The sequence below is a fragment of the Curcuma longa genome, chromosome 7 (genome assembly GCF_044706935.1).
Source record: "Curcuma longa cultivar G26 ecotype Majalengka, Jawa Barat chromosome 7, ITB_CL_G26_1.1, whole genome shotgun sequence".
Classification (NCBI taxonomy): domain Eukaryota; kingdom Viridiplantae; phylum Streptophyta; class Magnoliopsida; order Zingiberales; family Zingiberaceae; genus Curcuma; species Curcuma longa.
The window spans coordinates 1,760,192-1,783,520 of record NC_133867.1 but is presented as its reverse complement, the minus strand read 5'-3'; the positions used below and the strand labels follow the sequence as shown (position 1 = coordinate 1,783,520).

The following is a 23,329-nucleotide window of genomic DNA, read 5'->3' as shown; positions in this document are numbered from 1 at the left end:
CCATCCTCTCTTACTCATACTATACAGCACAAATCCAGCTATGCTAATAAGCAATAAGCTCACAATGAAATCTCCGATGCGGTCACTGGCCTATGGCCGCGCTGGACTCTTCGTTGTTGCTTTCGACGATTGTGAATTCTCACACCATCCACTCCATATGACTGCCTCGCTTCCATTCGATCAATGATACACTCAGGGGGAGGCACTTGGTATCGACTACGGTCATAGCAATAGTAATAGGCCATATGTTTCTTCCGGAACCAATTCATTTGATCTCTTTGCTCCGACGTCATACCCATCGAGTCGTACATGGCTGAGTCAGGCCTCGCGCAAGCTAAAGAATGATCCATGGGGTTTACTACGCAACCATGGATGACAAGATTTTCAAACTCAGCAACATACGGTGCGTATCTGTAGTTGACCTTGTATCGACCACCCAAAGTAGCCCAACTAGAACCATCCCATATGGTGGAATAGAGAGACATTGGCTTGGAGGGGAAGTATCCTCCAATGGCCTCACCCTTTAGTACCTCCCTAATTGGGATGTTATCTATGTAGAATCTGCACAATAGAAGAAATATATATATACAAAGATGATTCATAATAAGAGCTTATATATATATTTTTATAACAGTTGATTCAAGAGGAAACCAAAATAGATGAACAATGGTCAAATCAAATGTAAAATGAAGGCGTAGCTTAGCTATCATCAACTGTACACAAACTAAATGATTCAACTACAAACAAAAAGATGAGAGAGGAAGTGTGCCAAAATAACTAAGACACTAAGGAAGTTTAACAACAACAATTATACTACAAACAACTGAGTAAATCATTAAGGAGAAGAGGTTGAATTAGAATGAGATGATCAAGTATTCTCTTGATTCCAGGGCTTACATGATTCTTTCATGATTCCATAGGATGGAGTAGCGGTGGAAGTCGTCTGTCGGATCAAACCAGAGGTCATATCTCTCTTCTCTTCCGACTGCTGTGCTTCCATTTCCATAAACATTGGTCTGAACTCTCCATTCCCTCCCTCTTATGTTCCCCAAGAACTCAAAGTCCAATTCATCATGGGTCTTTGTGAACAAATCTCCATTTGACATCTACAAAATAAGATCAGAAAATACATGCAGCATCGAGAGTAAAGAGATGGGGAAGTTGAAGATAATGCTGAAGCATACATAGAACGCGACGACGACGCCGGCGGTGTAATCGGAAGGAAGCTTGATGGAGGCGCTGAAGAAGCCGTGAAAGTAGAGGTCCTGGGAGGCGAACCCAGCCCCTGTAGCATTCAGAAATCGTCCATTTAAGTGGTGGAAAAGCTCAAAAGGTGGGATTTTGAAGAAGCAGGAGAGGAGAGGGGAGTTACCGAACCTGTTCTCTCGTCGAGGGAGAGGTGAACTCTCTTCCCGTCGCGGAGCAAGATGAGGTTGCCGTCTCCGAATAGCTGCGTGTAACCTTCCTCAAAAGAAAGCACCGGGAGGCTCTGCAGAGCGGCGGGGGAGGCTCTGCCGAAGATCAACAGGGGAGAGCAGAAGGCGAAGAAGAAAGAGGCCAAACGAAGGAGAGAGCTCATCATCCCTCGAATTAAAACGAAAGAAGAAAGGAGACTCCTTTTCTCCCCCTCCCTCTCTTTCTCTGTGCTCGTTTGTGAAGAAGAAAGGGACGGGCGTGGGAAGAGCAAGCAAAGGCTGCCTTTTAATGTCGACAGAGGCGAGGAGGTGGCTCTTGCCTGCAGTGCTCCCTCCCTTCCCTCCTCGGATGCTTTCCAGCAAGGGTTTTGCTGTGCTCTCTCTTTAAAAATCAACAATTTAGAACGAGTACATGCATTCGTATGCGGATTCTGACATACGAAAAGAAAATTTGGAGCTATAACTACTGGGCATTTTTTTCATGTCCTAGAGCATCGAAATTTCATGGCAGGGTCAATCCAGTTCATTCTCCACTCATCCCATTCCATCTCCGGATGGAATGCCATTTCATCTCCCTTGTGGCTTCCTATCCAAAGATGAGTATTTTAAGACACTGTCTCATTCTAAGCACTGACAAGTAGCTTGGACTAAATGATGGCCGCACTGCCTTTTTTGCTTTTGAACAGGAGGACGATGAGAATATCCTTTATAACTATCTTGAACGTTTTATATTGAGTTGAAAGTTCTGTTGCAATTTGGAAGACTTTAGGGTTCATTTTCCTATACAATTTCACAAATTAATTAGAGCAGCGCTACCTTCAAAAACTTGTTAATGGTTGAAGTGGTTGATGCAGTATATACAAACATATTGAGTCACGGATATCTCAAAGAATAATTTATGGTTGTAACTTTGAGTTTTAATGATAGATTTAACCTTCTTGATGACAATTAACGATGTCAAACGTGTTGATGCAAAAAGATATATGAAAAGTTAGTCGCTGTTAGTAATTTTTTTTAATTCAAGCATTCATGTTTCATCTGATTAATCGTAGAGGTAAATTATTTTTCTCTTAGTTCTTCTATAGGATAAATTCAGAGTTCAGCTTGTTGATGCGGAGAGCATTGTAGTGAACCCAACATTTTGATGTATAATTAAATATAAAATTAGATTATTGTGTACCAATAATTTTATGTCGAATAAAGCAAGTTACTTAACAAATGTAAGTTCAGGTCGGGAATTAAGCAAATTGGATAAGTCCTAGTTAAGCAGACAAGTGCAAAGTTCTGGTTGAAAATTAGACAGTTGATGAAGTCTTGTTTGAAAATTAAAATAGAAAATATCTAATTGGGAATAGACAGGACAAAGTCCAAGTGGAGATAACTGATAGATGTGGCTTAATAGACAAGTCCGTGTGGAGACAGTTGGGAGTTATGGCTTAATAGACAAGTCTTGCCTCTAAGAGCTATGACTTAGTATATAAGTCCAAGTGGATATAATTGGAATTAATAGACAAATCCAAATAGAGATAGTTGGGAGTTGTAACTTAACAAATCATGCTAGATGGGTTCACTAAGAAATGAACACTACAAAAAAAATAGGAATTACCGACGGAATTAGCGACGAAATGTTGTTCCATCGCTAATTTTAGCGACAAAATGATAATTTCCCTCGCTAATGCACCGTTAATGCGACGGAACCCTAATATAGCGACGGAGTAGTGACAAAAAATTATTTTCGTCGCTAATTAACGACAGAAATTAAAATTTTTATCATTAATTAGCGACAGAAAATTATTTTCGTCTTTAATTAGCGATGAAAAATTATTTCCGTCGATAATGCGTCGTTAATGCGACGGGACCCTAGTATAGAGACGGAGTAGCGATGAAAAATTCGCTAATTAACGACGGAAATTTTAATTTTCGTCGTTAATTAGCGACGAAAAATTATTTTCGTCGCTAATATCATGAATTTTTAACCTACGCCCCCTTTCTTTCTCCACTTATGCGAGCTAATCGGCGATCTCCTCCCTGTCTTTGTCGGCGAACTCCTTCCCGGTCAACTTCTCATGCGCGGCTTGCTCTCCTCTCGGCAACCTCTCCTCCGGCAACCTCCCTTGGTCAAACAATCCTCCCGCGTCGTTCTCCTCCAGCTCTCGTGTCGAACTTCTCCTCCAGCTCCCGGCGATCTTTCTTCTCCCAGCGAATTTTTCTTCGGCAAATTCTCATCTCGTAGAACCTCTCCTCTGGTCTTTTGTCTAGGTAAAATTTTCAGCTTGTTAATTAGGGCTACATGGAGATTTCAACTAGGGTTATTTTCTCATGAAAGCTGAGCATGTTGGAGTTGACTTGACACTGAGTTGTTTGTTACAAGTTCTAGATGACTAGCTAACAACTAAAGCTCATATGACTTTTCCAAAAACTAGAACTTCAGCTACAAATTCTCATCCATGCATCTACTTTGATTATTCTTGTACATGTATCCATTCATGTACAGCTACAAAAGCAGGGAACTGTACTTCCCATATCTGTCCGGCCTTTAATAGCCTGTTGATCTCCTTGTGAATCACTTTGTCTTGCTCAGGCGCGAAATGTTGCCTCTTCTGTCAGAGAGGTCGAGACCCAGGAAGAAGATTGAACCGATGCTCAATCACCGTCGGGACTACCCCGACGATCTACGAGGGCAACCAGGGGAAAATATTACGGTTTCAAGTCAAGCAGGCAATTAACTACCCCTTTAGTTTAGGGGGCAGGTCGATCGCCACGTGTGTGACCCGATCATGCTGGCCAAGTATGATCTGTACTTCCATTTTTTTCTTGGGATGGCCTGGAAAGAAGTGCATCTTGTACCGAATGGACCTCGGCCTTTTATTTCCTCCGTACTTCGCGGAGGTCAGTTTGAACCATGTCAATGTAGCACTTGTGAGCGATGCCTTGGTCATCGCTGACAGAGCTAACCTAGTTATAGACCGAGAAGTTTAAATTTTGATGGAATATAGAAATCACCGCGCCAAAGGAACTGAGAGTTAGTCTCCCTAGAATGACATTATATGCAAACGAAACATCCACCACTGTGAAGAGAACACTATGAATTCATTGAAGAGGTTCTACCCCAGAGATAGAGGGAGCTGGAGTTGTCCCAAGGGTCGGACCTCATGTCCTATGAATCCAAACAAAGAGGTAGCTATGGGCTGCAACTCCTCTCTGTTAGTATGTGTTCTATCAAAGGCATTCTTATAAAGGACATTTACTGAACTACCAGTGTCGACAAATACCTGAGCCAAATTGTAATTAGCTATGGTGGCCCAAATTATTAGAGCGTCATCATGGGGGACGGCGACTCCTTCTAGGTCATGGGGCCTAAGTGGATGCAGGGGCCCCTCTCTTGACCTCGGCTGGTACCAATGTTGTACGCTTCCAACCGTCACTCATGAGCCTTGCTGGCATGGTTAGAGTCTCCATTGGTAGGGCCGCCAATAATCATGCTAATCGCCCCGCGGTGAGCTATGTTATCATGGTTGTCTCAATGGTCTTGACAAGCCTTAGGACGAGCTCCTTGTGGTGGCACATGATCAGGTTGTCGGTTATCTCGTGGTGGGGCTTTGTCACGACCCAGAGGGGACTGCCGCAGCATTTCAAGTCTGTGCCGTGGTTGTGGGTCCATCCTTCTTGGGATTGCCTAATGAGCTAGGATTTTATGATATTTTTGTTTAGTCATTTTGGATTTTTACATGAAAATAAAATGCTAAATGACATGAATTGATTGCAATTGTGAAGTATTGTATATTTGGATAATTAATTCTAATTTCTATGATTTTATAATAAATTTTGTATTAATTGATTTTAACTCTTTGTAGGGTCCAAATTGAACCATGATATCAAGCTCGATCGAGATCAAATCAAGCCAAGATTGATCAAACCTATTGACCCAAACTTCATGATCAAGATTTAAGTTGATTGGAGTCGAACCGGAGTCGAATTGGAGTTGAATTGGGCTTAATTGGAGCTGAACCGACTTGATTTGAGTTGAACCAGCATTGAACCATAGCCGAACCTAGTTCAAACAGTAGCAAACCGGTCGAAATTCAAATCCACATTATAACCAGGAATGAATAGTGTCGTGATCGCGAACACTGTAGCTAGTTTTTCTGTTCGTCGTCTTCTTCCTCTGTTCTTGATCTTGCGCAGCCGAATCTTCACGTTTTTCCCTTCCAATTGAATTCTAGATCTCTAACGAAGATTACTAGCTATGTTTGACTATAATTTCGAAGGAAGATCCGCTGGATGAGGGTTTCTTCAACTGGTTTGCCTCCGCCGTGAGTTTTTGATCCGATTCTGAAATCTAAGAGAATCAGGGTGATCCGGAGGAATTGAAGGGGTTCTTTGAGTTCTTTGGGTTATTTCTGAGACAAAATCAAGAGAGATCAAGTTCGTTTTCAAGGATTTCTAACAAATCTCCGGTTTACAGTGGATCTGCTCTGTTCATTTCAGCGTGAGAGGGTTTCTTGCGTTTTCTTGTTCAGATCCGATTTCATCATTGATTGAGCTAAGCTACGTGATTGTACGATGGGATTTCTGATCTTTGATCAGGGCTTGTGTGACGACAAGAAAGGATTCGAGAGGAAAGGGAAGGACTGAAGATTGCTTATTAGTTTCTGTTTCTGTTCATTTGCATTTCTGAACATTTGTTAATCAGATTTGTTTTTGAGTTTTGAATTGTTGCATCTAGTTATTGAATTAGATATTGATTGATTGTCCTGAATTGTTTCATAGTTTTCTTAGCTAAGCATTTTAAGCATTCTTGAATCTGAGTTTCTGATTTAGGTTACTGTTCAGTATCAATTTAAGGTTTCGTGTATCAGTTTGATCAGTTTGTTTGCTTAAACATTGTTCTTGTTGTTAGATAAGTGGAATTGACTAGTTATATTGCATCATTAGCCCTACACATATATTGTAGTTACATTGCAGAATTGGTTAACAAGTTAGATTTGTCTCTTTAAAACCAAATTTGATACATTAGCCTAGTTTTTGTTTTCCTTGTTTCTCTAATTGTTTTGCATGTTTCAGCTGTTCATTTCATTGCTTTGATGATTTTTAGAGATTTGCATTAAAATTCTATAGTTCATTTACGTTGAAAAACACCAAAATCCTATTTTATATTAAAAAACCCAAAAATAAGGACATCCTAGCTTGATTCATACAATTTTCTACTAGTCCTTGAAAAATACGACTCGTGGCTCCTGTATTATATTTGTTTGTGAGCTAAGGGTTTTCGATTATAAATTCTAATTTGAAGCTCATTCGTGACATTAGCTGTGGGTTGTATCATTGCCCTGCGCTCTTGGTCATCTCTCCAGGCATATCCATCCGACACACGCCTGCCAACTTGGGATTGATATATGCCGCCCTGTTATCGCTCTTTGATGACTCGATTGATCTCTTGGGCTAACTGCCAATAATCTTGTGTATCATAGGCAAATGATTGATGGTATGAGCAGAAACGGATCGACTACCTAGACAGAGTTGGGTTCAGCCTTTCAGTCGAGACGAGGGTGGTATCCACAACTTGTACTGCCCGCTCGTCTCAGCGGGCAAGGACATGATTGAGCAGTCGGGGCAGGACTTCCCTCTGTGATGGAGGTGGGGTCAGCTTCTTATCTGGCAATGGAACTGTTCCCGAGTCACCCCTCCGAGCGAGCTGAGTTTCTTCTAAGTGAATATACTTGGCAGCTCTCTTCAGTAGCCTCTGATAACTTGTTGGTGGTTTCTTAACCAAAGATCAAAAAAATCTCTGTCTAGCAGCCCTTGAGTGAAGGCGCTCGCAGAATGTCAGAGGGAGTCGAGGGCACATCCCAAACGACTTGGTCAAAATGGTAGAGATATTCTCACAATGTTTCTCGAGGTTTCTGCTTCATTGGGAATAGATTAAGAGGAGTCTTCTGGTACTTCTTGCTATTGGTGAATTGGTGCAAGAAGATTGCCTTGAAATCTTTGAAGTAGCGAATGGAGGAGGTCAGGAGGTGGTTAAACCATTGTTGTGCCAACCTAGAGAGAGTATTAAGGAAGACTCGACATTTGACGTCATCCGTATATTGATGCAGCAGGGAGGCATTTTCAAAATGACACAGATGATTTTCTGGGTCAATTGATCCAGTATATTCCCCTAACTATGCCTATTGGAAGTGGGCAGGCAACTCTTGCTCTAAAATTTTCTGGGCAAAAGGAGTCTCAGGCACATCGTCCAAGTGGTGGACAGGGGCCTTTCCTCTACACTCATCCTGCAACCCCTCTTCTATTCGAGACTCATGTGAATCTTCTTCAGTGGGGCCCATGCCTCGGTTGGTGGAGCCCATAGGCGGTAAAATCTCATCTAATGGTGATTTCCTCTGTCCTCCGAGAGGGACATTGGCAACATGTATCGGAGGAGGCAGAGGTTGAGCATGTCGCAAAGCTTCTTGTACATCCCGATGAATATGCTGGTTGAGATCTTCCCGCGTCAATGTGACGGTTTCCTCATGGTTTCTTTCTTCAACGGGATCACGATTGTCAGTGATACATCTAGTGTTAACCATCACAGCGTCTAGTTCAGTGTTCCCACAAATGGTGTCAATTTTGTTCCAGCTGGATGTTGTGGATGGTCAAGCCACCAGTCAAGAATTTGCCACCTCGCGCATTGTCAATCCCACCGACAAAGGGACCTGAAGAAGGAAGTTGAGCGAACAGATTATCAAGGTGTCGGAGATTCCGGGCAGGCCACTCCGATGCTCAAGTCAGTAGGAGAAGAAAGAGAGGAAGAAGTGTATGTATTAGCTAAGAATCGAGAGAGCGATCTTCATACCTGAGGGAGAGGTTATATACTCACGAGAATGAATCTCCACGTTGGAATGGGAACAGGCCCCTGTTAGGACTGAGGGGGGCAGGTGTTGACAATCACTGCAAGTGGTCTCGACAGGTGGCATCTGGGAGACCGAATATGACAACCTCGTAACCACCATATGGCTCAGCAGTGCTGAATATTCTGGCCTTTTGGCCATAGGCGCAGACACGAGGGGATATAGGAGACCAGGTACGACAATCTCGTAATAGCCCTATGGCCTAACAGCGTTGTATATTCTTGTCTTTTGGCTGTAGGCGGAGGCACGAGAGGATGTAGGGGACCAGTTTTGACACCTTCGCAACCGCTCTGATTTGGTAGGGCTCGCACGCTTGAGGGCTTTTTGTTGGTGCGGGAAGCACCAGATGATCGAACCTTAGTTTTGATAATAGCACTAGGTTCAAGTTAAGTATGTGTTGGGATAACATTGCTGATCTAAGTGTGCAGGAAGCACAAATAAAGTTCTAGTTGAAACTAGGCAAAAGACTAAGTCCTAGCTGGAGGTTAGGTACGGACAAATCCTGATCTGTAGGATCAGGCGAAAAACTTGGTAGAGTCAGGAGCACCAGGTAAAAGCTCATGCAGTGTTAAGAGGACCGGGAAGCATGACACAAATCCAGTCGTGTACGGTCAGGATGACCAAAGGACGTGGTGAAGTCTGAGCAGTCTGGAGGATCAAGTCACAGCAGCAAACCCTGAGAGTCGAGGACAGAACCGAGCAAAAGTCCAACAAGTCTGGAGGACTTGGTTGGCATCAGGTAAACTCTCCTGAGAGGAGTGAATCAGGAATCATTCCCAAGAGGAACATTAGACGTCGGTCTAATCCAAGGTCTCACTAGAGACCTAAAATTAAGACCAAGAGACAGTTCTAGGAACTGACTCTCCAACCTTACTTTGCATGTTTTTTGGAGCTAACTTTTAGTACAGGTTGGAGAGGTTAAGTACTTAGACTCCATGCTAAGTTATCCAAAGATCAGGTTGGAGTCGACCTGAGTGGTAGTCAAATCGACCTGAGTTTGGATAACCGCAGCGGAAGTCAACGTATATCAAAAATCCTCCACATCAGAATAGGATCGACCTGAGTAGGTACTCCAGTCGACCTGAGCACCAGATAATGCAGCGGAAGGCAAGAGTTATCGGCAAGCTCCACGTCGAACTAGAGTCGACCTGAATAGGGACTCAAGTCGACCTGAAAGCAAAGTCAGCACAGAGAAAGAGAATCGCTGCCTAGTTGGAGTCGACCTGAGATCGACTAGAGTCGACCTGAGCATCTTATATAAGCAAATTCGATCAGAGCTCGAGATACAACTTTTTCGATACTTCCACGAATCAAACTCTCTCGAGACGACGACACCCTGAGCAACCAATAGCAACCCTAAAGCCCCCGTAACGTCGGAATCGCAGGCAATTGAAGATCAAGACTTCTCCGGCTATTGGATAACATTTTCTTTAAGTGCATATTGCAAATCTGATAAATTTTATCGAGATATCTTTGTATCGTTCAACTTGTTTCCGTAAGGAACAAGTTTTCTAGTGGGTTGCCCGTCGAAAACGATCAAAGACTGTGGGCCTTGGAGTAGCAGCTTTTGGCTGTGAATCAAGTAAAAAAACCTTGCGTCTCATTTCTCTTTCTTTTATAGTTCTCTATGTTAATCTAAGTCTTCCGCTATCGCACTTGTATTTTACGCTTTCATAATCGAACTTTGAAAACCGATTGAAAATTGTTAAAGTGTTATTCAGTCCCCCTCTAGCGTTTTACACGATCCTACACTTTTGGTACCTTCCGGGGTGAGAGAGAGAGAGCGAGTCAAGGTCGGGAGTGGCCGAGAGATAGGCCGAGTGATCGGATCGGTCGAGGTCGAGAGTGGCTGAGAGATAGGCTAAGTGGCTGGGCTAGTCGAGGTCGGGAGTGGCCAAGTGACCGAGCCTGTCGAGGTCAGAGTGGTCGAGAGATAGGCCGAGTGACGGGGTTGGTCGAGGTTGAGAGTAGCCGAGTGACCAAGTGACCGAGCCTGTCAAGATCGGGAGTGACTGAGAGATAGGCCGAGTGACCGGGCTAGTTGAGGTCGGGAGTTCAACTTGTTTCCTTAAGGGAACAAGTTTTCTAGTGGATTGCCTGTCGAAAACGGTCAAAGACCATGGGCCTTGGAATAGGAGTGTTCGGGCCGCGAATGAAGTAAAAAAATTTGCATCTTATTTCTCTTTCTTGTACTGTTCTTTATTTTAATCTTCCGCTATCGCACTCGTGTTTTACACTTTTGCAATCGAACTTCAAAAATCGGTTGAAAATGCTAAAGCATTATTCACCCCCCTCTAGCGCTTTACACGTTCCTACAAGATGTTCAAAGTAAAGTGTGTGGGGTGTACTAATGTGTTGATCTAAGTGTGCAGAGAGCACAGAAAAGTCCTAATTGAGGCTAGGCACAAACAAGTCCTAGTGGAAACTAGGCAATGAAAGTCCTAGTGGAAAATAGGCAATGGAAAGTCCTGCCTGAGGCTAGGCAGCGGAGTCCTGGTCTAGAGGACTAGGTAAAAGTCTTGGCAAATCAAGTGGGCCTTAGAGTAGCAATCTGTAGCTGTGAACCAAGTAAAAAATCTTTGTGTCTTTGTGTTTTGTGTTTAATAATTTCCGCTGCACTATTTTCTGCTACTTTACTCTGATCGATCAAATTTATGAATGAATATGAACAAACTTTATGAAAAACGAAAACGTTACTGATAGTACTATTCACCCCCCCTCTAGCACTCTCAACGATCCTACACTCATTTGAAAATCCTTTAAAAAATTGATTTAAGAAGTTTTTGCAAGCTTATTTTGAAAATCTTTTCAAAACTTATGTTGAAAATTCTTTGAAAAAGTATTTTAAAAGCAAGGCATTGGTAAGCCATAAGTTAGACCTACAGGGTAAGACTTAGGTAAGTTACTAGATCAGACGGACTATAGGTAGGCTTAGGTTTTTTGTTTGTTTGTATGCTGATCTTGTAGGGACCAGGAGCTGGAAGCAAGATGGAGGAAGCATAAGAGGAGCAAACAAAAACAACCGAACCAAGTTCATGTCAACTCAGGTCAAACCTGAGTTGGCTAGATCTGGGCGCTCGGATGTTACTCTAGGCGACTGTACGGTCCAGGCGATCAGACAGTTCAGGCGCCTGGATGGTATTTAGGTGATCGGACGTCAGCCAAATGGGTCAACGAGGCAAATAAGGTGGCAAAGTCTTAGTGGTTGGGACACCTCAGCCTTTAGGTGCTCGGAGAGGTTCCAGGCACCCGAATCCAGAAGAGCCAGTTCGGTCCCGATAAAAATTGAGGAGACTAGATCGGATCTTATCTAGTCGCCTGGATAAGAATCCAGGAGGTCGGAAGGGTCAATATAAGGGGCCTCAGTGTGGATCACCAAGACACAATTCTACGCCTCATTCGTCATCATGTGGTGCTACTGAATGCGAACAGAGCCACACTTGTGCATGTCATGTCGCAAGAGACGGCTATCCGAAAAATTTTGACAACATCTCCCCTGTAACAATTCAACTTTTTCCTGAATACAGTTTAACATAAGGCCCACACGGTCGTTTTACAATACAATACATGTATTTAAACTGCTAAACTATATGATGTAAAGGCCCACATGGCCACACACTAATCCAATACATGCATGTAAAATAGCATACCACAATAACATACCAAAGATATACCACCACAGTGATAAACCGATCATGATTTTATGAAAAACCTCAAAGCATACTAAAATGCATTATAACTAAACAACGATAAACTACAAGTCTATGAAATCAGAAACTACGCAAGCAGAAGTATAACCACAATAAAATCCATATAAACAAATACAATCCAAATCCAAATCCATACAAGGTAAAATCACACAATCGAAATACTTCTCCAGCTGTGAGATGACATAACCAGTAGATCTCCTCTGTCATCAGCAGTAATCACCTATCTACTACCTGAGGAGACAGAAAAACCTTAGGGTCTGGGTGGTGAGTACAAAATACTTAGTGGATAATCAGACAGATAGTGCATGCGCAAAAGTATACAAAGGAACAATAACAATCAACAGTGATCAGTACTAATAGTGAACGAACTACCATAATCTATATGAATGACATGAATGACAATGACACACATATAGTGGCATATCCTCTTTCGCTACTCTCCCACTATGTTGTAATCTTCTGCGTTTTATTTTTCTAGGTTTCCATTGAACCTATTGTCTAGTGTTGCATTTCAATAGATCATTAAATTGTTCTATCACCTTTAATGCTATTTCTGTTTCCATTTAGGATTCAAGAACAGGAAAGGTAATTAGTTTTGGGCATAAGTTTGCAGGTTGTACAACTTGATGAGTCGACATTGTATTTGGCTCTCTTAGCTACACCTTCACCCCTCCTAATTAAGTCGTCTTGCTCATCCATCTCGCTCTAAAACTTGAGGTAGATGGCTTAAAACTATCAAAATCTTCAACCCTTAAATGTGAATCATGTCACTTAAGGTCTCCTTAGCAAACTCGTAAAGGTTCTGCATCATGCATCATGTGCTTTAGTTCATTCATATGTTCACAGTACAAGACAAGTCACCTCTACCTTTGGTTTCTAATATTTTGTCACTTCTAAACTGATGTTTTCAATTATTGATGATTATTCTCAAATATTCTGATGCTTTCTAATGAAAGTTTGTTTTGAATACTTTTCTATCTTTTACTCCTCTTATGATGAAACTAAAACCAATTTGGTACCTTTATCAAGTGTGTACCATTGTCAAAATTAGGGAATACTTATCTCCCTCTTTTCAATTATTTCTAGTCTCTCTTTTCAATTATCAATCCTCATGATATAGGCCCACGCCCTAGTAAAATGGTGTAACAAAAATGAAAAAACTGACATCTTTTGAAGACTGCTTAGACTTTACTCCAATATGTCTCCCTTCTTTCTATATGTTATTCTTACTACATATTATCTCATTATCCTTATGCTATCCTCCACTCTTCATGGTCAAATTCCTTTCACTATTCTCTTTCTACAATATGATATCTATTCTCTACCGACACAAATCTACGGATGTACTTCCTTTGCTCACCTTGTGTCCCTTACCATGATAAGTTACCTTCATGGTCCATCAAATAAATTTTCTTCAATTATTATTGATTCAAAAAAGGTTATTGTTGTTGTTCCGCTAATACATGTCATACTTTTATCTCTCCTGATGTGACTTGTGAGGTCACTCCTTGCTCTCCCTCTTCATTATATCTACCTAAGTCTGTTCAAGAAGTTCTCCCTATTCCTACTCTATTGCCCTTTCTAATCCAACCGGTGACCACCCTTTACTACTATGGCCCCTCGAGGCACCTCCAATGTGGGTGCATTATTGATGACTATTTCATGGAGACACTGCGCACCTCCCCAAGACCCTTGCTCATCAATCAACAGTCATCAAGCATCATCCATCAAATCCCCCTATACATTAGACATTTTGACTACATTTTGCAAAGGTACACCTAAGTACGTAAGTGTTCCACTTATCATCCACTTTATTATTTTATATTCTAAGCATCTTCGATAACATGTCTTTGTGTCTTCTTTATTCTTATACACAGTTCCTAGAAATGTCTCATAGATGTTTTCATATCTAAGTTGGTGGCATGCTATGATAAAGTTTACCATGGGTGGCAAATGAATTTTCTCAATTAAAAATTCACCAAATGGTATTGTTGATCAAATTAAAGTTACCTTAGTGGTCAAGGATTACCAAGATTTATGGTGTTCACCACCATAATACGTTCTCTCCAATGCCAAAATAACTTCAATCTGTAACGACTCGGCCGTCCGCCCAAGGGAACTCTACTTATCCCGACTCCTATTTTTCTGTGGGTCATGGGTCATCGACCATCGACCGTGCCGTTACCTACTTGGACTTTCCACCCTTGCCCAGTGGATTTTTGCCTTCCCCAGATTCGAACTCTAGACCTGCAGGCTAAAGTACTAAAGTTCCTTGAATCTGGTAACCAAGTGAGAAGCTTCTCACTTGGTTACCAGATTCAAGGAACTTTAGTACTTTTAGCCTGCAGTCTCTTCTCACTTGGTTACCAGATTCAAGGAACTTTAGTACTTTAGCCTGCAGGTTTAGAGTTCGAATCTGGGGAAGGCAAAAATCCACTGGGCAGGAGTGGAAAGTTCAAGTAGGTAACGGCACGGTCGATGGTCGATGGCCCATGACCCAAAGAAAAATAGGGGTCGGGATAAGTAGAATTCTCATGAGCGGACGGGTCAGGTCGTTACACAATCTGCCTTTGTGTCTCCATAGTTGTTGTCTTTCATTGCTCCATTAGCTTGATATCAAAAATGTCTTTCTTTCAAGGTAATCTTTTAGAGGAGGTTTATTTAGACCAACCTCCACGATTTGTTGCTCAAAGGGAGAAAGGCATGGTGTGTAAGCTGAAGAAGTGTTTGTACAAACTGAAACAATCTTCAAGAACTTGGTTTGAGAAGTTTAGCTCAACTCTTATTTAGTATGACACAGCCAAAATTGTGATATTAACAAAGTGTTCTACCTTATTTCAAAGTTTTAGAAACTTGTTCTTATTGTCAATGTGGACGATATCAACATTATTAGCGATTGCAGACACCATTAGAATTAAAAATTAAAAGGTTACCTTCGTCCACATGTTCAAACTAAATAGCTTAGTAATATTAAGCATTGTTTGCATTGTTTCGTATAGACGTTGCTCATGAAAAAAAGATTTTTATATATTACAGCGCAAATATGTACTGTTATGCTTGAGGAGGCTAACATGATTGACAATAAACCTATAGATACTCTCCCATGAATCATAATGTCAGAGCAGTTCCAGGATAGGGGAGTCATTCGCTGATCCAAATAAACATAGAAGGTAATAGGAAAATGACTATTTTAAAGTCATCAGACATCTCATGTGTTGCTAGTGTGATTAGCCAATTTCTCGAGAACCCATGTCATGAACATTGAATAACAAACTACAAGGATCCCATGTTACCTAAAAGGTGTTATAGGGAAAGGTATCTTATTCCATGATTGAGGTCCTCTCTAGATCATAGGGGAATTTAAATATCTAATGCAGGCTGGAAAGGTGCCCCAACAGATAAGTGATCTACATCATGCTATTGTATTCTAATAGAAGGTAACCTTATTTTCTTTTTGGAAGAGAAAGAAATAAATAGTGGCGGTAAAGTTGACTACAAAGACAGGATACAAGATATGTCTTTAGCTATATATGAGCTCCTATGGATTAAACATTTGATCGTGCCAGATACACTCCTATGGAGGTGATGAAACTGAGTCAAGTTGTGATATATAAAGCCTAGAATCCAAGTTTTCATGAGAGGACAAAAGATATAGTGAGAGAAATTGCAATATAAAGCCTATAATCACCTCCTTTGTTAATTCTAATGATGAATTAGTAAATTTGCTTAATCAATCATGAAAGTCCCTAGAGTTGAATCCATTTATAACAAGCTAAGTTCCTACAATATATTGGAATTAGTTTGAGTTGATTATTTGACTAAATTGTTAGAGACCCTTGAGTTGAATACATTTGTAACAAGCTAAGTCTCTATAGGAGGGTTATCATATACTTGGACTCATTTATAAATATGTGTATAAGAAGGGTTCATTTGATGTTTTATAGGATAAAAATCAAAAGGGCGTCCCTAATTATCATTTTCATCAAAAGTGCGCCACTTTTCAAAAAACATCAAAACAGAACTCCAATATATTTCTCATCTTGAAAATACCTTTATTCCAAGGTTGTTGTAGCAGCTAGGCCATAGTTGTTGTAACGTGTAGCAACTATAGCTAAAGCTACTACAACTTATTAAAGTATACCGACTCAACTTAATCAACTATTCATAGAGCACCATTATATCAAAATATTCTTTACCAACTTCGTTAAAATTGCTTAAAGCTGATCAAAATCGCTTCAACTCAATCAAAATTACTTGTTGTAGCAGTCATAGTTGCTACAACAGTTTTAAAGTAATTTTGACTAAGTTGTTAAAGAATATTTTGATATAGCAATGCTTTTTGTATAGTAAGTTTGACTAAGTTTGAGTTATTTTGTATTATGTTGTAGCAACTATAGCTGTAATTACTATAATAGCACTGAAATTTGGATATTTTGGGATGAGAGATATGTTGAGTTGTTGTTTTGATATTTTCAGGGAAAGAGGGGACACCCTTTTGGCAAAAACAATAATAAGGGACGCCCTTTTGATTTTTGCCTTATTTTGTATATATATTAATATAAAGAAGGATACCTAAGATTTATTGAGAAATAATCCCCCTAATCTCAACAATCACATTATGCTTCCAATCAGTTTTTTAATACTAGAGTTTAGCATGATTTCCTTGCTTTTGGTTAAAACTTGTGTTGTTGATGGATATAGTATTGGATTGATTTGCAATGGGTGTCATAGGTATCATTAGCTCTATATCAGCATGATAACGCTGTCTTTGGTCAAAACTTGTGCTGCTAATTGGATATAGGTGTGGATTGATTGGGAATGGGTATACTTAGCTCTATATCAATGAAGTTCATGATTTTGCATGGGGAATTTTGGTCATGTCTATGACTGAACATCTAATCATTCCTGCCTTTATTCAACTTCAATAAGAAAGACAACTCCGTAAACTCTGAACCCTTTTCCAAATCAGTTTACATATAGAATTTAAGGAATGCCAGGAAATAAACATAAGTTCAATTCGGCAATTACTTGGGAACTAATTAGTACAAAAAAAGTGAAGAGGACAACTAGCTAGCCCACATTGTAAAATAGTGCTAGCAAGAAGAGCTCTATCCATAATTATTTTACTCAAAATGTACTGCATAACAAATGAAATTTTCAGTACAAGCAAAAAAAATAGAATGAGGACAGACCATGAAAATCCTCCTGTGTGTTTAATAAGCTCAAATAGCTCTCTGGTTTTTAATCCAAGACGCGCACTAAAGGCCATTGCTTCAGCGGCAGCAGCAATGTGAACCCCAGCAAGCAACTGATTAACCATTTTTACTGAACTGAACAAAAATATGAAAGCAAATAAGCTCCTAAATACTAGAATCTTGGAAGATGATTACGAGTAATTATAACATGCATCAAGAAAACAAGTCACCTTTCACAAAATAAGAGAAGATGTTCTTTTGTTAACGGGGTAACAAAAAATCATGTCAATTTAAAAAGTCTCTAGATGGGTTGAACTGAAGTAATCTCCAGTATGAACTAGCAAATTCAGTCTTGTTTGGTGTCATCAGCAATGAATGAGATTATTCGTGATTGTTTAGATAGATGAAATCATCATTATAGGTGATGACATTGCAAAAATTGCAAGACAAAAATGCATCTTACAAGTAGTTTTAAATGAAGAATTTAGATGATAAAATGCTTTCTAGGCGTAATCAATTGCTCATTCAGCAGAAGTCATTCAGACCCCACCACAAAAAAATGTTATGCTTAAAAAAGTTGGCATCCTAGGTGCTAGGCATATTGACACTCTAACAGATCCAAATGTCATATTAATAACAAGGAAACTCAGTATCCAATCCAAGGAAATAGCACTAATTTGATAAATTGAAAAAACGTACTATTACATAGCATCATATTTGTTGTGTGATCAACTAATTTTTTTAGTCTCCATGTTTGGATCCTCAAGAGAACTCTGACAGTTCTTTAAAATCCTTGAGAATGTCCCGAATAATGGGTTTCCTATATTTCAATAAAGGATATGTTGATTTATAGGGTAGCAGATTGAGTAGGTTTCCAACTGATAGACCATCAACATTGAGTAGTCTTTCTCTTAGAGAGAATCTAACATCTTAAAAAAAACAAATTGTAGTGACAAGATCAAAGAGTAGAGATAAAATATAGGGTAATAGCTAAATGTAGCAATTTGAGTCAACCAGCTATTAACAAGTCGCATCTCATTGACCTCTCCAAATATTAAAATCTCATTTTGTCTTGGTGTTTTGGTCCTTGGCTAGAATGAAATTTGCCAGTGTCATGCTGACAATGATGACACTCATTGTTGGAGGTACTAGCGAGGCAGAAAGGAATCAAGGAGAGGAAGAACAAGATCGAACAAGGACGAAGAGAATTGTGAATCTTGATCCCAAACCTTTGCATCTCGCTGACTCGCACTGCCTCACCATTGCCACAAAAGGGTCATGCGCTTAAAAGAACTCTTAACATTGTGGCGTGGAAACGTCACATAAAAAAAAAGTGGATCTGCCATCTCAGCAGCCCCTTAGAACCAGCTCCACGGATATGGAAGGAGGTAAATTTAGGTACACAGGCAGGAGGCGCATGGTGGGGTGAATTTCAAGTCGTGAGTTCCTGTTCGACCCCTAACCAAGGATTAAAATACCGAGCCGTATCGCGCGATACAGACGAAATTTTTCGTTTCGCCGCGGTATCGGCACCGGCACAGCACCGGCACTGTGGTTCCAACATTCCGGCATGAAAACGCCGCCGGAGGCGTCGCCCGGGCGCGGCGACGCCTCCGGAGGTGTCGCCCGGGCGCGGCGACGCCTGAGGCGCCCCGAGGCCTGACAACGCCACCGAAGGCGACGCCCGAGCCCAACGACGCCGCCGAAGAGGCGGCGGCCGGGCCCGGGAGTTGCCTCCGCGCGCCGGCAGCGCGCGATCGATTTTTGGTTTTTTTTTATTTTTTAACTTAGGGTTTAATTAGGTTTTAATAATCAACTCCTAGATATAGTTCGAGATAATTTAAATAGGCTTTAATAAAATCCATAAAATTAGTTTATTATTTTTTAAAAATATTTTATTTTTTGTTTTTTAATATTTAAATTAAATTTTTTATTTTAGTTAATATATTATATATTTTAAAAATATCGAAACTATACGGCACGGTACGATACGATACCGAAACTGTATCATTCCGGTCCGAGACTGAAACTCCAGTACGACTCGATATTTTAAACCTTGTCCCTAACTATTACATCAGAAATGTCATGCACCCACCATCTGCGCTATGCCCTGGGGGCGACGTGAAAACATCACATGATCAATTCATCATAGTCTCACAAAAGCTTCGTAACAAATTTTATTGTTTTGAGTTATTTTGCACACAAGTCAACAAGCATAATGAAATGGCTCACCTATGCCAATCAGTAGAATAGAATTTCAATTTTGCTAATGACACATTTAATACAAACCTAACCTGACCTATATAATACACAAGTCAAAATTTATTAACAAGTTGACCCAAGCAGACTCAACCACTTTAAGGTCATTTAATTAAATGAATTAGACAGTCAAAACAAATCATGTTACCATAGAGTAAACCTGATTCACCCATTTAAGGCCATTTAATTAAGTTTGATTATCATAACCGATCCTCGTGTTATTAAGAGGTTGAACCAACTCAACCCATTTAATTAAATGAGTAAGAGGGTTATAAAGAGGTTACTTACTTCCTATTTAATTAAATGAGTCTAATGGGTTGAATAAGATGACTTAAACATAAAACTTTAAAAAGAAACAATTTATTAATTCAAAGAATTATACACAAACTTAAAAGCATAATCCATATGCTTATATATTATAATTTATTTGTAATTATATTTATATTAGATTATATATTTATAGTTTATATAGATTATTATTAATATGAATTAAGTATATATACTTTATACTTTTTTACCTCAATTGGTTTGAACCTACTAGTGTAATAGGTCATGTCAAATTTTGCCACCCTAGTTATTACCCTTGTTGAATGTGAGCTTATCTTGTCGAAAAAATTAATTACCGAATTAGACAGTGCGTCTGCTAAACAAATAAAACTATATTATGAAATTCAAACTACCATGCACAGTATCACTAATCGAATTTTTTTCGTGAGAACAAAACTTATAGAGATAGATTGTTATTTTGTCAAAAAAAAAAAAAGCAAAATAAGGCGATCGTTCCAACATGAGTCCAAATGATCAACTAGATTGCTAACTAAATCTTAAGTAGGATTTAGAATCAAATATATTGATAACACGTTAGGATTTTGTGATATCTTTGAACCAAGTTGAGTGGTTCAAATGTATTGATAACATGCTAGGATTTGATTATTGATACTGTAAACATATAAGGACCTAGAAGGGGCTGCCTCGTGTTAAGAATTTTTCAATTCTTCCTCTGGGCTGCCTCGAGTTAAGAATTTTTCAATTCTTCCTCTGTAACTTAACTCACACATGGAAAAATAGAGAAGATATTATTCAATTAACAAGGTAGCAAAAGAGAAAAATAAGCTCCTTACTTTTATAAACGGACTCCCCTCAATCCTATTGTAGAATAAGTCGTCGTGTTATTATTAGAGAGGTTAAACTTGATAGGGTGATCATTATCTCCCGAGATGCTGCTACAAGGATTAGACAATACATTGATAGCTACTTTTATCTGGCAAACTTAGAAGTCAATATTTAATTAACAAGATATATATGCAAAATAAATACCACTATTTGCAACCCTATCTTATGAAATTTAGTCTTGATATAATAATTACTCTACAATTCTTGATTGTTACATAACCTCAGGTAAAAGGATTTGACAGGATTTGGAAAAATGTCTGACATAGCCTTTTAAAAATAAGTTAGTGATGATCAATGGGGTTGTAGTGTCGACTCAGAGTATTGGATAAATGAATGAGTTAAAAAATTAGAAAAATAAAACAAAAGAACGGCTAAAGAAAAGTAGATTAGGATGCCCATTCAAGATTATATAATTAAAAATGGTCAATTTATCAGTATAAAATTCACAATGCTTTCCTTCCTTTCCTCTCACTCCTCCCCTTCATTTCTTCAACTCTGTTTTTTGACACCCACTACTCTCCTACATATAGGTTGAGATGTTTTCTATATCTATGTCATCCTCATGCACAATATGGATTCAAGTTAGGCTTCCTCGTATCAAGCTTCGGAAACTTTGTTGAACGACAACTGCACCAAGGTTTAAAATTTAGAGTTGTGCCGCAGTTTCAATTAATGACCAGAATGATTGATTTTCATACCGTATCGTGTCATGCCAATAAGATTTAGTACTCTGAATACAAATATATTAATTAAAAATAGTTTTAGTAATATTTGATTATTATAGATGTTTATTATTGAGTTATATTTGAGATGTTGAATGTTGAGTTCAAGTTTTGATATTAACGCATAAAATGTTTGATCCTTATTGAGTTGGGTTAGTTGAAGTCACCAAGTAAGCATAACAGGATGAAGTAGATTTAAATTGAATTTAATTTACATTTATTTTGATCAATTTAAAGTCAAGCAAATTGATATATACAATAATCTAGTTCATAATAATATATTTTATAAAATTAAAAATCATATTTAATTTTAAAATTTTTATTAACAATTTATTTCTTCTATCTGAAGAATTTTTTTTCTGTTTACGTCGTGGGCAAATGAAGGAAAGAAAAAAATAATCATCCTTTACAATATTTTTTTCTATTTATCTCATGGACTTACAAAGGAGAGAAAAATTAAAGTAAAAAGATTTCTCTTTGTTTACTCTTGTGGATGAATGAAAGAGGGAAAGGAATTGGAATAAACTTTCTAAAGAAATAGAAATAAAAATTTTATATTAAAAAAAAGGAGCACTGCCTCACAGCTACCTCCGAACTGAAACGTCATAAGGCCCCCGCGAGGTCGCAACTCCATGTTGGTTAGTAGGCAGAACAGTAAATTCTGCTTGTGTCGATCAGCATGGCTCAATATTTTATGCAATGACTAACACATCAAGGGTTGGATTTATTACAATCAAATGGCAAATCCAAATTGTTCCTTGCATCCCATATTGTCTTCAATGTCACCCAATGTATACTTAATCAACCTTTCTCTAAATCTTAATATCTCCCAAAGCCCGATTTACCCTGGTGGTCGGTGGGAAAACTTCCGTGGGACCGGGCCGACCACCCCCAGAGATGTGGCTACTGGGATTATCATTTTTTAATATCTCCCAAAGGCTCTCCACTTCTGTCTAGATGATATATATCTATAGAATAAATATTTTTCTTTAAATCTCAAAACAAACAGCAACAGGCACTAATACTCCGGTCCCCATTTCAATTAGCCTTATAATTGTATATGGGCAAAATCAAAGGGCCACACTAGTTTCCAAAATATCAAAAGAGCATTTTTTTATTTTTTTATCAAAAGGATGCCCTAAGCCTATTAGCTTTGCTTGGCTAATTTTATTCAAAAAAAAAAACAATCTGATCTAATTAGTAGAATAAATCTTAATTTTATAAAATAGAAGAATTGCATACAAAAAAGTATATTAATTTTGAATATATAATAAAATAATTTTATAAAGTGTTTAAAATATAAAAAAATCATGTTGGTATAAATATAAAATGTAAATTCATACAAAAATAATAGAAAAATAATTGCAACCATAAAGTTACGCCTAAATTTGTAGAGAAATAAATTTATATCTACTAAATTCATCAATAAATTTTAATTTTACAAAAAAAAATCATGTCAACAACAATAGAAGTTTAAATTTATATTTATACTTTTTTAATAAGTTTTATAAACAATTTAACAAAAATAGAAAAGATAATCGATTCTATTGTAAAGGGTAATTTGAGAAAAAAATAAGTTTGAGGTGTCCTTTGATGATTTAAGAAGTAGAGGAACTCTTAGGATTTTTGCCCTTGTATATTCTTCACCTTTATATTTGTCAATGTGATGGTAGTTCAAAGATAAGACAATAAGGTTATCGCCAAAGGGCAAAATGAGAGATATTGAAGAAGGTGCCTGCTTGTTTGATGGCTAGAGGTTCGCACTAGGAGGAAGGAATGGAGGTGCGACCATCCACCCAACTCACTATTTCCTCACCGATTGCTGCTAGCCTTCAATGCTGCTAGTGGAACAGCACACCTGCGGCGATGAATGCCTCTCTGGTGATGAGATAATTGTGCCAAGGTTGTACCGACCGACAACATGATACAGTGAACTCCAGATAGAGGACTGGGCGTTCACTAGCC

General features: G+C 39.0%; 2 protein-coding genes across 2 annotated transcripts in view; both read right to left on the bottom strand.

Annotated features, from left to right (window-relative positions):
- LOC141831629 (putative xyloglucan endotransglucosylase/hydrolase protein 28) lies at positions 1-1,582 on the bottom strand. The gene is made up of 4 exons (XM_074719023.1): positions 1,378-1,582; positions 1,185-1,285; positions 898-1,106; positions 1-561 (listed from the first exon to the last, which is right to left on the bottom strand). Exons 1-4 carry the CDS (start codon positions 1,580-1,582, stop codon positions 60-62), a joined length of 1,017 nt encoding a protein of 338 aa, XP_074575124.1. The 3' UTR covers positions 1-59.
- Positions 1,583-7,585: 6,003 nt separating this feature from the next.
- Positions 7,586-23,329, bottom strand: part of LOC141831756 (uncharacterized) — a 27,756-nt gene continuing 12,012 nt past the window's right edge. The window contains exons 6-7 of the mRNA XM_074719161.1: positions 17,208-17,345; positions 7,586-8,033 (exon numbers count right to left, since the gene is read on the bottom strand). Coding sequence (XP_074575262.1) covers positions 7,586-8,033; positions 17,208-17,345 — 586 coding nt within the window. The remainder of the gene's footprint in view (positions 8,034-17,207; positions 17,346-23,329) is intronic.